Source organism: Hippocampus zosterae, chromosome 17 (genome assembly GCF_025434085.1).
Source record: "Hippocampus zosterae strain Florida chromosome 17, ASM2543408v3, whole genome shotgun sequence".
Lineage (NCBI taxonomy): Eukaryota > Metazoa > Chordata > Actinopteri > Syngnathiformes > Syngnathidae > Hippocampus > Hippocampus zosterae.
In genome coordinates, this window is record NC_067467.1 from 15,326,522 (window position 1) to 15,341,073 (window position 14,552).

At 42.4% G+C, this 14,552-nt stretch overlaps 1 protein-coding gene across 11 annotated transcripts in view; it reads right to left on the reverse strand.

Annotated features, from left to right (window-relative positions):
- rbfox1 (RNA binding fox-1 homolog 1) overlaps positions 1-14,552 on the reverse strand; it is a 256,048-nt gene that overhangs the window by 132,102 nt on the left and 109,394 nt on the right. Inside the window, exon 1 of one of the 11 annotated variants that reach the window (XM_052049727.1) lies at positions 1,600-1,876. The exons of the other annotated variants lie outside the window; for them this stretch is intronic. Within the exon in view, the coding sequence (XP_051905687.1) occupies positions 1,600-1,611 (12 nt within the window). The 5' untranslated portion in view covers positions 1,612-1,876. Of the gene's footprint in view, positions 1-1,599; positions 1,877-14,552 lie in introns of those variants that run through there. 11 annotated transcript variants of the gene reach the window in all.

The window sequence follows — 14,552 nt, forward strand, 5'->3', positions numbered from 1 at the left end:
TCTGCTATGTGAGACCAAGGTGCTAACCAGTTGACTCCTGTGCTGCCATCATCATTAATTCTGCCAAAATGATGACAGAGCGGTCACTGTTAACAGTTAAGTGCACTAAATAACATTTGTTCACACATATCACAGGAGATCCCACTTAACCTGCATTTATATACTTATAGTTACATCCAGAAATACTTGAAAAATGGCAATGTTTTGATTTGGGATGCACCAAAAACCAGGTCACCAAAAAGACTGAAAGAATACACCTGACACAGGATGATATGATGCCTCAAGTAAAAACCTTTCAAGCAAACCATTTCAAAGCCTTGATCTCTGTCCGTGATGACTAGGACGTTGCGGGGCACTACCTTGGAGGTAAAAAAAAATGGCTGGGGCAGGGGTAGTCGTGTGGCATGATGCCGGGCGCGCCTGTGGTGCATCATGCACCTACGGCTTGCTGAACGGAGTGGGGGTGAGCGGCAGGGAAATCAATGCAAAATTCCCCGACTTCAGCAGCCAGACATTTGTCCAAGCGACCGAGACAGCTAGCATCTTGACATGCTTCAATAGTCCATCATAGACATATGTAACAGAAAGAATGGGGTCACTTTTCAAAATATGTAACGGAAAGAATGGGGTCACTTTTCAAAATAAAGTCTTTTTCAGCCTCGGATAATAAATAAATTGAAAGTACTGTACGCTTTTTAAAATCTTTCATCTGTGTGACCCATCGCAGACCCAGTTCAAAGTGTCCTGCGAGCAGTGGTTGGGGACCATTGTTTTATATATGTGAATGGTTGCTTTCAAATCAGTGGAATACAACTAGAATTGAAACTCAAAAGAAAATCACAAATCTCTTATTATGGAGTTCAGACAGGTTCACTTTATCAGTGGTGTCGACGAGAGGGATGACACCAGCAACCAATGCTATTTTCATTATGCATACAGCTCAGAGCATTGATATGAAATTATACAATACATTACTAAAACCAACTCAGAATACAGTTGTACACACTCACCCCTTCTTAGTGAACAAACAAAATGACACTTCTGGTTTACATTTGACAGCTGCAGCAACAGAACTTCTCTCTCTCTCTCTCTCTCTCTCTCTCTCTCTCTCTCTCTCTCTCTCTCTCTCTCTCTCTCTCTCTCTCTCTCTCTCTCTCTCTCTCTCTCTCTCTCTCTCTCTCTCTCTCTCTCTCTCTCTCTCTCTCTCTCTCTCTCTCTCTCTCTCTCTCTCTCTCTCTCTCTCTCTCTCTCTCTCTCTCTCTCTCTCTCTCTCTCTCTCTCTCTCTCTCTCTCTCTCTCTCTCTCTCTCTCTCTCTCTCTCTCTCTCTCTCTCTCTCTCTCCACATAAACCAAATTGACTACTAAAGCTTTTCCTCAGAAGAAAAGGTAAAAATGAAGCTCACTTGCATGCAGGCACGCCTGCACACGCAAACTGCAAAAGAGGCATGTAGCACGCTGCTTTTTGCAGTCGCAGCACAAATAGTGTGGTGGAAGAGAGTATCTGGAGAAGCGACGATGAGCAGAGAGAGAGAGAGAGAGAGAGAGAGAGAGACAGAGCGAAAGAGAGAGAAGAAACGTGTGCAGTATTCTCAGGGGTACCTGCTCTACCATGTCGTCTCACCCTTCCATGCACATCCAGCTGTGCTGTAAAGTCCAGCCCTGCAGTGTTTGCCTACAGCTAGCATCTATTATGGATAGCTCTGCGTGTGCGTGTGCGTGTGCGTGTGCGTGTGCGTGTGCGTGTGTGTGTGTGTGAGTAGCAGGAGGAGGTACTACTGGGAATGACAGAAGCATTCCTTCAAACTGTCAAGGTTTTTTTTTTTTTTCTGCAACTGGGTCTCACTCCTAACTTCCACTCACAGGTTTTCTGCCCAAGGTCTAACCGAGAGTAGTACGACTCACATATTATGGAAATTGTTTTTTTTAGGCATCATGTACTGGATGCTGTCCCCTGTAAAGAGGAACATTATTATTCCATTTTGACATCATTCTCGCATGTGGTAAAGCGTTTCTGGAACTATTTTGGCAGTAGAAATGTTTCAAACGGATAAGCACAGCGCAGGTGGTGTCATTTTTAACATCAACCATTACACTATACGAAATAAATCGCAGAGACCTCCTACTTAGAAAATGCCATATGCCAGTGAGAAGGAAGATGGAGAAAAACAGTCAATGCGGCGAACCCCCTGCTGGTACCGCTGAGCAAACCATTAACTGATGTGGATGTGCAGATGTGATTGATGAAACTCCAAAAGCTCTTCAGTGGATTGTTTTTCCATTACTTACTCATTTTCATACATCCATGACATGAGACACCGCCAAACTTGTGCCAGTGCAAAACAAGTTTTATCTCTGCCAATTAGTAATTATCTTATACAGACGGCTTTCTTGTATTTCTTTTGAGACTGATTCAAATAAATACAGCCCATGTAAATTAGAAGAAGCAGAAATAATCATTTGTCATCATAAAGCCTTCATTGCTTGCGCAGATAATGTTTTCATCTGCCAAAAACAATAAAATATGGAATCAGCCTAAAGTTTCATCATACGTGATTGAAGTGGTCACAAACGTTCAGCAGGAGGATGACTTTTTTCTTGGGAGTGAGTTTCTTCATTGATAAAAACAGCTCACGTTCCACCTTTTTTTAAGCACCCTGGATGATGATTATTGTCAATGAAGCAAAAGCATAGTGAGGCAGACAGAGCAGACGTTCCACAAGAAATTATCAGTTATCAATTTGAAACAAAGAAAAGATTAAATTAACTTTGCCCCTTTCTGGCCAAGGACGTCAGACACCCGACTTTTTTTTAATCACTAATAAGACTGTACTCTCAGGTTGTCCTTTGGTCTGAGGTGTGTTAAGAGTGGTTTGTCCCGATAGTAGGGTCCGACAAAGGTCGGGCCAACACCCCTAGATATTAAAAAAGAAAGTAGCCAATCAAAGAAACACCCTGACCAATAAACAAAAAATGTTAAATAAAACAAAATACTTCCCACAAATTTTTGTATAAAAGTGGGTTCCCCAGAAAGCAGGAAATATTTTTCAAAGCAAGTCTTTTCTTGCCGACATCGCCGATTTACAACACTCCCACCTCCATTCCTCTTTTGAAGCACTTAAAAACTATTTTACGATGGGAATAATCCTAGTGTGTACTCGGCCTTATATCAGGGTTAGGGAACTCCGGTTCCTCGTGATCCATATCTGCCTGTTTTAATTCCCTCTCTATTTCAGCACACCTGATTCAAACAATCAGCTCCTCAGCAATCCCTGTAGAGGCCTGAAACAATCGTGAATCAGGTGTGTTGGAGTGTGGCGGGATCACATTGCGTGGTGGTGGTGGACCCCAAAAAGCATGCAGGAGGGAGGAGCAGGGTGTACTTGACAAATTATATTTAAAACAAAGAAAACTAAATCCAAAACAAAGTCCAAAGTAACAACCAAAAACCATGACTTAAACAAAAACTATCAATAACCAAAACACTACTAGAACAAACATGACGGCAGCAAAGGAACAACAAACAAACAAACATGACAGTAGCAAGAGCAAACAATGACCCGACACTGAGTGTTCGGGCTGGGAGTCCTTTTAAAGCCCTAATTACCTATGACCAACAGGTGTGCAGCTGTGTCCCTAAACCGAATCATGACAAAAACAAGCAGGATATGGCTCTCAAGGAACCGGAGTTCCCTACCCCTGCCTGAGATGCTCGTTGAGCTGATCCTCTACATTTGAAATTACAACCTTATCTCTTCCAAACCCTGATTGTTAGGGTGGTTCTGTTTGTGACCAACAGGTGGCACTGTAGGGCTCCTCCTGCAGTGGGACACCTGTTTGTCATTGTGTCATAAGTTAGTGTTTGGTTAAAAGAACTTTCTGCCCGACCAGTCGGTGTCTGATCTCTGTGCACGTGTTATGTTTTGTTTTTGTCATTGTTTTTTTGTTTCTTTGTTACTTTGTTTTTTTGTGGTTTTCAGGACTTTGAGTTTTTGAGTTAGTTTCTCCAGTGTACTTCTGTTTGCATTTTTGTTAAATACATCCTGGTCACTTTACCCTGCTCCTCCCTGTCTCCCTGGTTGGGGTCCTCTACACTGCCATTAAGCAAAATTTGACAGAATGATCTGACCAGACTGGACCCCTCAGGAGCAGAGGCCTGGTCCCACTGCCACGCGTTCCTGTTACCGGCGAGGCAAGTGTTGCGGTCGCCCTCAATTCCTGTTCCTGACGAGGCAAGTGTTGCGGTCGCCCTCAATTCCTGTTCCTGACGAGGCAAGTGTTGTGGTCGCCTTACGTTCGTGTCCCCGGCGAGGCAAGTGTTGCGGTCGCCTTCCGTTCCTGTCCCCGGCAAGTCAAGCTCTTTGCGGTCGCTCTCCGTTCCTGTCCCCGGCGAGGCAAGCTTTGCGGTCGCCCTCTGTTCCTGTCCCCGGCGAGACAAGCTTTGCGGTCGCCCTCCGTTCCTGTCCCTGGCAAGCCAAGCTTTCCGGTCGCCGTCCTTTCCTGTCCCCGGTGGCGCAAGTGCTGTGGTCGCCTTCTGTGCATGCGTCATGTTTTGTTTTTGTAATATTTTTTTGTTTCTTTGTTACTGTGTTTTCTCGTGGTTTTCAGGACTTTGAGTTTTTCAGTTAGTTTCTCCAGTGTACTCCTGTTTTCATTTTTGTTAAATACATCGTGGTCACTCCTCCCTTTTTCCCTGCTTTTTGGGGTCCTCCACACGACCATCATGCGAAACGTGACACTGATAACCAGTCTTGTGAGTAAAAATGTTGTCACTTTTAGTCTTGCACTATCAGGGATGCCCACAACGAATCACTCACATGACCACTGTAGCATCCGTTTTTATGACTGATAGCCTTTCTGATGCAACCCATCCATGTGTTATACAAGGTGAAACATCCGTGACTGGATCTTGGGACACTGTCGGAGCTCAAACTCAGGCTGTCTGCCCAGCCAGCATGTCTTTCAAGCTTGGGTCCAGAGGAATCGTAGCTTGAGGGTTCTAGGCAGGATCTTAACTGTTCCCAGTATTGTCTTCGTATACAGGGAGATTCCTTCAGATTGCTGTTGCTGGTTTCCACTAAAGCCATCCATGAAGCTTGGGGGTAACTGCCCCCAGTGCTCAGATAACTACTGACGCCACTGTTGCCCTCATCATCCACATTTCCTCGAGTTCTTCCTTTGGTCCTTTGTATTTCTCCAGCTTTTTGTGCTCCATTTTACAGATATTGCTGTCACTCGGGTTTGCTACATTTATCATGACCCCTGCCTTCTGATGTTGGTTGGCTATCACTTGTTTGTCAGCCTGGATCTGGAAGTCCCACAGGACGCTGGTTTTTCTCAAACAACCGTGGTGATGTCTGACATCTTGATTCTGGGAACTATAGTCCATATTTGGTACATACAGTATATGATTCGGTATGGGCGGCCCGGCATGTCCTGCAACCCTTGTGAGGATAAAGCAGATCAGAAAATGGATGGATGGATGGATGGATGTTTCGGTACAGCATTCTTGCTACATAGTTATGCAGGTCCACATGTGCCTTGCATACCAGCATGTTACACCCTGCTGTGATATGATGCACTGTCTCTATGCACAGCCTGCACCTGGGCCCTGTCTGATGTGTTAAACCCCAGCCTCAGTTGATATCATGTTTCAGACTTATTCTTATGTTGCCATGACTAGTACCTCCATGCGGGTTTTCCAGTCCAGTTGGAACACGGTATCGTTTTCCAGTTTTGCTCTCTCAGCCATGGGTGGGTTGTGTGATCTTGCCACTGGGAGCTGGTTTCTTCATTCTACCAGTCTCTCATGTACCTCTTCAAGGAGATTGCTAAGAGTCCTTGGTTGGCAGTCTGAAGTGCCTGAGGACATTTTTTGGGGCAATTATTTCTTGTATTTCACAACTTTGCTTTGCTCTGTCAGGAGGCTAATTATTTTTGCCTCTAACCTTCTCTTTGGCCCATGCTGGTTTAGGTTGTTTTCATAGCCAAGCATCTTTGGCATGACCGATACCGCTGCCGATGTCTGTTAATTGATCTTGCTGAAGTTCATAGTCGCGTTACATGTTTGGAAAAAAAACGGACTGGAATGTGTTCAGTGCTGCATTCTGTATGCATACACAGATACTGTGACATTAACTTCAGTGAGGAAAGCATTTTTCAAAGCACATCAGGGTGCGTTAAAACAAAGCAAGCCTTGGTTCGCAGCAAATCTCAGACACATTTGTTAAGAAAATAAGAAATACAGTAAAATGATTAGAATGCAAGCACGTTATCCCCTTTTCCCTACAGAGAATAACACTCTTTTTGGCATTATATCTTACATCAAATTAAACACCACTAACAGAGAATATATTCAACAGCTGTTGAAAGAGAAAATAGCCAGATTGTCAGCATACATAAGATGATTTGCTAGGGTGTTGCTACTCATACATCCTCTTTTAAAGCCTCTACGTTGGTATTTAGAGAATTACTGAATATACTGTATGTATAATGTGGCATATTGTTACTGTGATATAAAATGGGCTCTATCGTGAGAGGCGACCCGGTGGTTGACTGGTTAGCGCAGGGATAGGCAAACTACGGCCGCGGGCCAGATTCGGCCCGTTGGGCTTTTTAATCCGGCCCGCCGAAGATTGGTTCAGAATACAGTACAAGGTTTGATGTGAATTCCCGCAATTTATTTCATTTTTACTTGCAATGACTCGTGTTCAGGTGGCGCTGTGACTTTATTTTGCAGTGCCTGTACCCCGAAAGAATGAGAGAGAGAGAGAGAGAGAGAGAGAGAGAGAGAAAGAGAGAGAGAGAGCACTCTAGAGAGCACTCTAGAGAGCGAGCCATTTCCGATCAGTAATCGCTCTACTTCTGGTTAGATCGCAAGCCATCTGCAGCAATGTCAATGAATAGAAAAGTCGACAGTGAGTGCCGGGTGTTTAAGAAGGAAGGCCTAAATACTTTTTTACCGAAGTCCGATCCAAGGCTTTATGTCATATATGCCAAGAAACTGTTTTGGTTTTAAAAGAATACAACATCAGCCGTCACTTTTCAACTAAACATGCTAATTACGCCTGCAACCTTTCAAAACAAGAACGTACAGCCACTGCTGACAGGTTGCTAGCAAGTTTGCAGGCTCAACAAAACACCTTTACTCGATCAACTTCCATCCAAGAAGCAACCACGATGACAAGTTTTTTACTGGCATTCAAACTAGCAAGAGCCAGCAAGCCTTTCTCCGAAGGGGAGTTTTTGGATATGGAATCCCTGAAAGGAAAAACACGAGGAGCTGATTTATTTAACAGCCTGTCAGCGGTCATACAGAGGCACAAATTACCTTGGAGAACGCTCACCAACGTTACCACAGACGGATCACCGAATCTGACAGGAAAAAATATCGGGATGCTGAACAGAGTTCAGTACAGGGTGAAAGAGGACAACCCTGAGAAGGAGGTAATTTCCCTACACTGCATCATTCACCAGGAAGCACTGTGTAAATCTGTGCTGCAGCTTGACCACGAAGTGAAGCCAGTCGTGAAACTTGTCAATTTTATTCGAGCGAGGGGACTTCACCATCGTCAATTTATTCAATTCCTTGAAGAAGCTGACGCTGATCGCACTGATTTATTGTACCATTCTAATATCCGCTGGTTAAGTTGGGGAAAGTATGTCAACGTGTGTGCGAGCTCAAACGGGAGATTATTTAATTTTTAGAGCAATTTGATAACAGTGACAAGTTTCCTGAGCTGAATGACACAGATTGGCTGTGTGATTTTGCTTTTACTGTGGACATACTGACACATATGAACGAACTGAATATGAAGCTCCAAGGGAAAACCAGTTTGTGCATGAAATGCAAGCAAACGTCAAAGCCTTCAAAAGCATCCATCCATCCATTTTCCGAACCGCTTGATCCTCACTAGGGTTGCGGGGGGTGCTGGAGCCTATCCCAGCCGTCTCCGGGCAGTAGGCGGGGGATACCCTGAATCAGTTGCCAGCCAATTGCAGGGCACACAGAGACAAACAACCATTCGCACTCACACTCACACCTAGGGACAATGTAGAGAGTCCAATCAGCCTGCCATGCATGTTTTTGGAAAGTGGGAGGAAACCGGAGCACCCGGAGAAAACCCACGCAGGCCCGGGGAGAACATGCAAACTCCACACAGGGAGGCCGGAGCTGGAATCGAACCCGGTACCTCTGCACTGTTAAGCCGACGTGCTAACCACTGGACTACCGGGCCGCCCCTCCTTCAAAAGCAACCTGATTTTATTTTCGAAGCAAATGTCAGCCAAGTCATTTGCTCATTTCCCCACACTGGCTACGTTAAAGGAGGCCCCACAACATGTGAAAAAATACAGAAAATCACTGGATGACCTGAATGAGGAATTCTGACGTCGCTTTTGTGATTTTGGAAAAATTGACAGGGCACTTCAGCTGGTGTCATGTCCCTTCTCACAAGACCCGGAAACAGTGATAGATCTCCAATGTGACATGATATTAAAGGACAAGTTCCACTTCCTGAAACTGGATGAGTTTTATGCTTCGTTAAGTGCAGCCAAATTTCCAAACATCCAGACTATGGCACGGAGAATGCTGGTGTTGTTTGGCTCGACATATGTGTGTGAACAGACTTTTAATGTGATGAACACCATCAAAGCACCCCACAGATCCCGGATGAGTGATGAACACCTCAGATCTGTTCTGAGAATTGATTCCACGATTCCAAACAGACTGCTCCCATTAAAAAGTATGTTAATACTTTAATGCTTTTGTTCTGTTTATGTTTAATATGTTCTGATATGTTAATAATACTGACCCGGCCCGTCTATCAAATTTTAAAAATCAATTTCTCTGGCCTTCCTGTGTGGAATTTGCATGTTCTCCCCGTGCCTGTGTGGATTTTCTGCGGAGACTGCGGTTTGCTCCCACATTCCAAATAACAGGTGTGGCAGGTTAATGGAACAACATAAATTGTCCCTGGTGTGAGTGTGGGCGTGGATTGTTGTTTGTCTTAGTGTGCCCTGCGGTTGGCTGGCAACCAGTTCAGGGTGTACCTCACCAACTGCCGAAGTCAAATGGGAGGGGCTCCAGCACCCCCCGCAACCCTTGTGAGGATAAGCGGATCGGAAAATGGATGGATGGCTGAAAATACTGTATGTATACTGTGGCATATTCAGAAAGTGTATGGATCGATGGATTTATCATGAAAGAGGATTTTTTTCTCGTTTCTAGACCTGGAAATTAAAATTGCATTATTTTCCAAATTTATTTTGGAAGCCTTGGCTGTCTTTTGATATTTGCTGATGCTGATGAAAAAGACAGATTTCTTTCTTTTTACTTTTTTATCTACCTTATTTTCTGTCAAATTATTACTGTTCAATGTCTCTGTTGATGTCATGCATAATGGACGTTTAAACAGGTTTTTGTGATTTTAATGGATCTCTGAATTGTAGAACTCTCGGGTTCCCTGACACTTACCTAGGCTCAGAATATATTTGTTTATATACATAGCACCATATGTTACAATCACTGTTTCGGCATAAACTTTGGTATGTGCAACAATTGTTCATGCGTTGCTTCATTTTTGGGGGGTTGTTACATGAAAAAAACATCAGTTACTGTGATTACACTTTGCACAATAAATTTAATTTGAAAAAAAAAGATCACTAAATCCTAATGCGATTTTCATATCGCTTTGAACAAGCAATTTCATTTCTGCTTTATCTTACTGTACATCTTTGAACACAGGCGTGCCCAAGTCTGGTCCTAGAGAGGCCCTCTGCGGCCTATTTTAGATGTCTCAATCTCCCATCACACCTGATTTGAGTGATCAGGTCATCAGAAAGCTCTGAGAAGCCTGATAACATTCCTGATCATTTGAAGGAGGTGTGTTTGAAGAGGGAAACATCTAAAACAGGCTGCATAGGCGCTTTGGGGGACCAAATGCGTACACCCCTGTTTTATTTAACATGATCTTGGGACTCCATCTGCTTCGTTGCTTGACTGCAATGTTCATTTCAGTATTTTCTCTGATATGTTCTTGACTGAACTCCTGATATTTATATGATGTCCTTCTTATCTCCCCCACCATTTTCCAATTCATCCCACAGACATACAGTATGTCTCAGCCTGGATACTGTTATGGTGCACCAAAGAAAAGGTCAGCAATAAATCAGGATAGACAGACTTGTGCATAGTTTCAAACGTATACACAATGACAGTGTATCATCTACATATCAATGGCTCCCTAAACTGCCATGGCCTTCTGACTGCCTGATGGCCCAGACACACAAAGAAGAGTGTGTGTGAAGAGTGTGTGGTTGAAAAAGGAGTGGATGCACTGCTGAGGAAAGAAAGGGTGGGATCAATCCTGGTGTGTGTGCGTGCATGCTTGTGCATGTCTGTGCTGGATGCGTGTTTATATTGGTCTTGTAGTTGACAGATGGTTTGGGATGAGATGAAGCAAGGTGTGACCGAGCGGAGCTACAAAAGGGAATGAAGATTGAACACATTCGCAAACACACATGCATGTCTGTGTGTGCGCACACACACACACACACACACACACACGCACACACACACACACACACACACACACACACACACACACACACACACACACACACACACACACACACACACACACACACAACAGCTCAATAAGTCAGCCAAACTCCCACTACCATCCTCCCACCACATTTCACTGTAATTTAAAGAGCAATGTGACTTCTATTAAAACAACCTAATTTTAGAATATTCCTTTGTTCATTCCTCTTATCTGAGAACAGAAACGTGTTTGTGTTATGTGTTGTAATCCAACCGTGTTAGATTTTTTTTTCCCCAGGAAGTCATGTTGGCACCCCACCATTGAAGAAGCTAAATACTTGCTGATCACTTACATTTACTATTTATTTTTTAAAAAGTGTTTAAAACACTGCATTTACTCACTTACAAGGGCCACTATATTTATATCATGTGAAGTAAATAATTGTCAACTGTGAGCTTGTTAAGCCATCCATCCATCCATCAGTTTTTTGATCGTGTTTATCATCACAAGGGGTCACAATCCTACAGTGTCAACTTCATGTAAAACATGTTTCTGGAAACAGAGATGCTACTGCTGAAGTTCGTATGAAGAATTCAACAGTAGTAAGACTATTTTTTTCTCAGTAACCAGTTTAAACAGAAGAAAAAAATAGACTTGGATGTATTGTGAAGTGTTGTTATTAAAACACATAAAATAAAAAAGGATGATGTTCCCCCCCAAGTTCATAATGTGATGACATGCATTCAAGGGTCATTTCCCCATTTAAAATTGGATCTTTGACAGAGCAATGCCCGGCTATAAATTGTGAAATGACCTTGGTTCACAAGCGCTATGCAGATGAGAGCAAAGCTTCCCACACACATTTATGAAGACTTGGAAATGGCTTATTCTGTTGTCTGGGTCAGCAAGTCAATGACCAAATCAATCTGCTGGGCATATTTGAGAGCTATCATATCCCATTCTATCAAAGGTGACATACAATATTTGATCGGTTTCTGTGATGATGCCAGTGTCATAACCTGCACTGTTCATCTGCTAAAATTGCATGCAATATTTGGACTGTGTTACTAGGAAAGTTGACATTTTTGAGTATTGTATGTCGCCTGGGGACTTGTCAATTAGTGTAATACTCATGTTGCTTGTCGAGGTATTTGTTACAGTATCTTTACAAACTGTTGTGATGACGTATAGATGATGTGCAGACACTATTTCGCAGTGCTAAACACGTTGAAAATCTGTCAGCATCGGCATGGCGCTATCACTTGCACATTATCAAAGGACCCGTGACTCCGTCACCAGACTGTGAAAACACCCGTGTAAATCTACACCCACAATAGTAATGATATTCTCTCTTTTGTCCGGATCAAAATGCTTCTTTATAAGCCTGTTTGTGAAACAGCACCTTCAAAATGTGATTGTTCCATTTACAGATTTTCTGTTTATTAGAGTATCCTCCAAGGCGATCCAAAATGCACACTCTTTTTAAAGGTTACTTTCTACATGTGGATGAGCTTCCTGCTTTAAAAAAAAAAATAAATAATCTAAGGGAGATAAAGCAGAGTACAGACAAAATGAAAATCAGGTCCTTGACTGATATCCCTGACAAACATTGAAGCATATTATGAGGATGATTTTACACAGTATACTGTATATTCTTTGTTGGTCCATAGGCTTGAAGACATATGGTAACACACTATGATTACAGTATTTCCTATTGTACTGTATAACATTCTTAGTTGTGTGAAATGTTGGATGACCACACTAAAGACTGTTTTCTTTGCTGTCCTACTCTTGAACAGCTGACAGGAGTAAGAGTTAGAATCCACACACATATCCTATTAGGCGTTTTTGATAGCACTTCTGAACAATGCATCCAAATTGCATTACATCATCTACAATCATATTTTGCATGAGTTTGTGCATTTGCTATACACAGTATGTTTACAACCGAGTTGTATTCTGTTACAAAGTATTTTGTCCGTTTATGTGTAATGTCCTCACTTGTATTTTATTTTATTTTTATTCTTAGGGTTTGGGAGGTGTGAGGTCCCTGTTTTTTGTCATGAATAATTATGATAATTTTCTTCAAAATGTATCGTATTTTAGAGAGCCAAAACATAAACTGTGGCATCTGGCCTGGTTTTAAAGATGAGTGCTGTATTTTCTGCAATTGACACAAGAATGGCATTTAAAACCGAGAGGACCCTAAAGTACCAAATTGCAAGCATCTAGCACAGGGTGCCCATGATGTCGATTCCAATTGACCGGTAGGTCGCGGACTGGTCCCAAGTCGTTCGCAAGGGGTGTAGAGCAGGAAAAAAACCCCAAACATTTGTGTGTCTTTGTGGATGTTAGGAATATGTTTTTTGTGCTAATGTACAATGTATCCCAATTGTCCTATCATTCTCATGTTCACAAAAAGTATGAAAAAATAAAATAAAATAAAGCAGGTAAATCTTTAACCTACAGTGTCACGCAGTGGCGGACCCTCAGGGCCAGCAAGGCCTTCTCTGCTGGCCTAATCATTCATACAATAACATACATTTAATTCATGTTATTTTATATTCATAAATATGTAAACAGCATTATTCTCTGTATTCTTTACGTCATTATATTTCCACTTAGTCGAGTGGCTTTCAATGTTATTCTAAATAACATTGAAAATAACTTATTTATTATGGTAGAGATTTTAAGCAATCCAATTTCAGCTAGCTTGTGTTGGCAGGTAAATTAAACTTGCTCGTGGCCTTCAGATTAAACAGAACAGGGCCCTGTGCGCTGTAAATGAACGGGCACAGTCAGGTTGCAATAGCCTATCAGATCACGAGTCTGTGCACCGGCGCCAGCTAGAATGCCTTATGTCGAGACTGGACGTGCGCGTTCGGTGATTGGATTAGCACATGCTAGAGGGAGCTATCACTGCATTTTAACCCAAAATGGCCGAAGAAGAAGACGTTGATCTGGTTACAGAAATACTTTCCACACAGTTTTCAAGACGGACCTTCCACGAAAAGCTGGATATTGTGCGAAGAGGTCACCCAACTCCTGCGCTAGCTAGCCTGTCCCAGCAAGGCAAAGGGTTTGTCTGTCATTTTCAGGACGGGCTATTATGAACGGTACCCGTGTCTCACAGCCTCTGAGAAACGCTGCAAATTGTACTGCCGGGAATGCCGATTGCTTGCAACGGACCGCTTTGGTGTTTGGAGCCACAATGGATTTACCCATTTAAGTTGTTTTACCAAGGCAGCAAGGAAACATCAGAGCACGGCTGGGCACTTACAAACTATGGTGCGTTTAAAAACGTTTGGGGACACTCGCGTACATGTGCAGCTCAGTGAACAGGCACTACATTGGTGAGTACCGGTAAATGAATTTTACTTTACATTTCTTTTTGTCATTTTATTTTGTTACCATTCATTTAATACTAACAAAATAAAATGAATCAAAATGTATCAAATACATTTTGATTGTATTTGATACATTTTGAATCTGATACATTTTTGTATCAGATTTATTTGATACAAAAATGTATCTAATAAATCTGCTACCTGCAATTTATAATGGCGCATTGTAGTCCCCTTAATGCACGAAAGTTAGTTCAATCTCAAATGCTCAACATTTCCAGTTATTTGCTGTTGTATCGCCGATTTTCAAAATGCAAATGATCTGTTAACTTGATTTTCAAAGAATAGTTTGTTTTGTTATTGTTTGGTTGGTGTCTTATATGAAACTGCGACATTGTGCAATTTATTGGAGAGACTTGTTTAAGATCACACAGCGTAATTTGGGTGGCATTTTATTTAGTATTTTTAAATCATCTTTTTATTTTTGACAATATCTATAAATGTAGTTTCCTGCTCTTTATTGTGAATGCATACTTGATGGTTTTAAATGCTCCTGAAATTAAGTGCTGCTTGACTAGCCTATACTGTATTGTGTTAATGTATGTGACGTCACTGAAGGCCTTAGGTTGAAATGCATGGCCCGCCACTGGTGTCACGTGACCTGCGT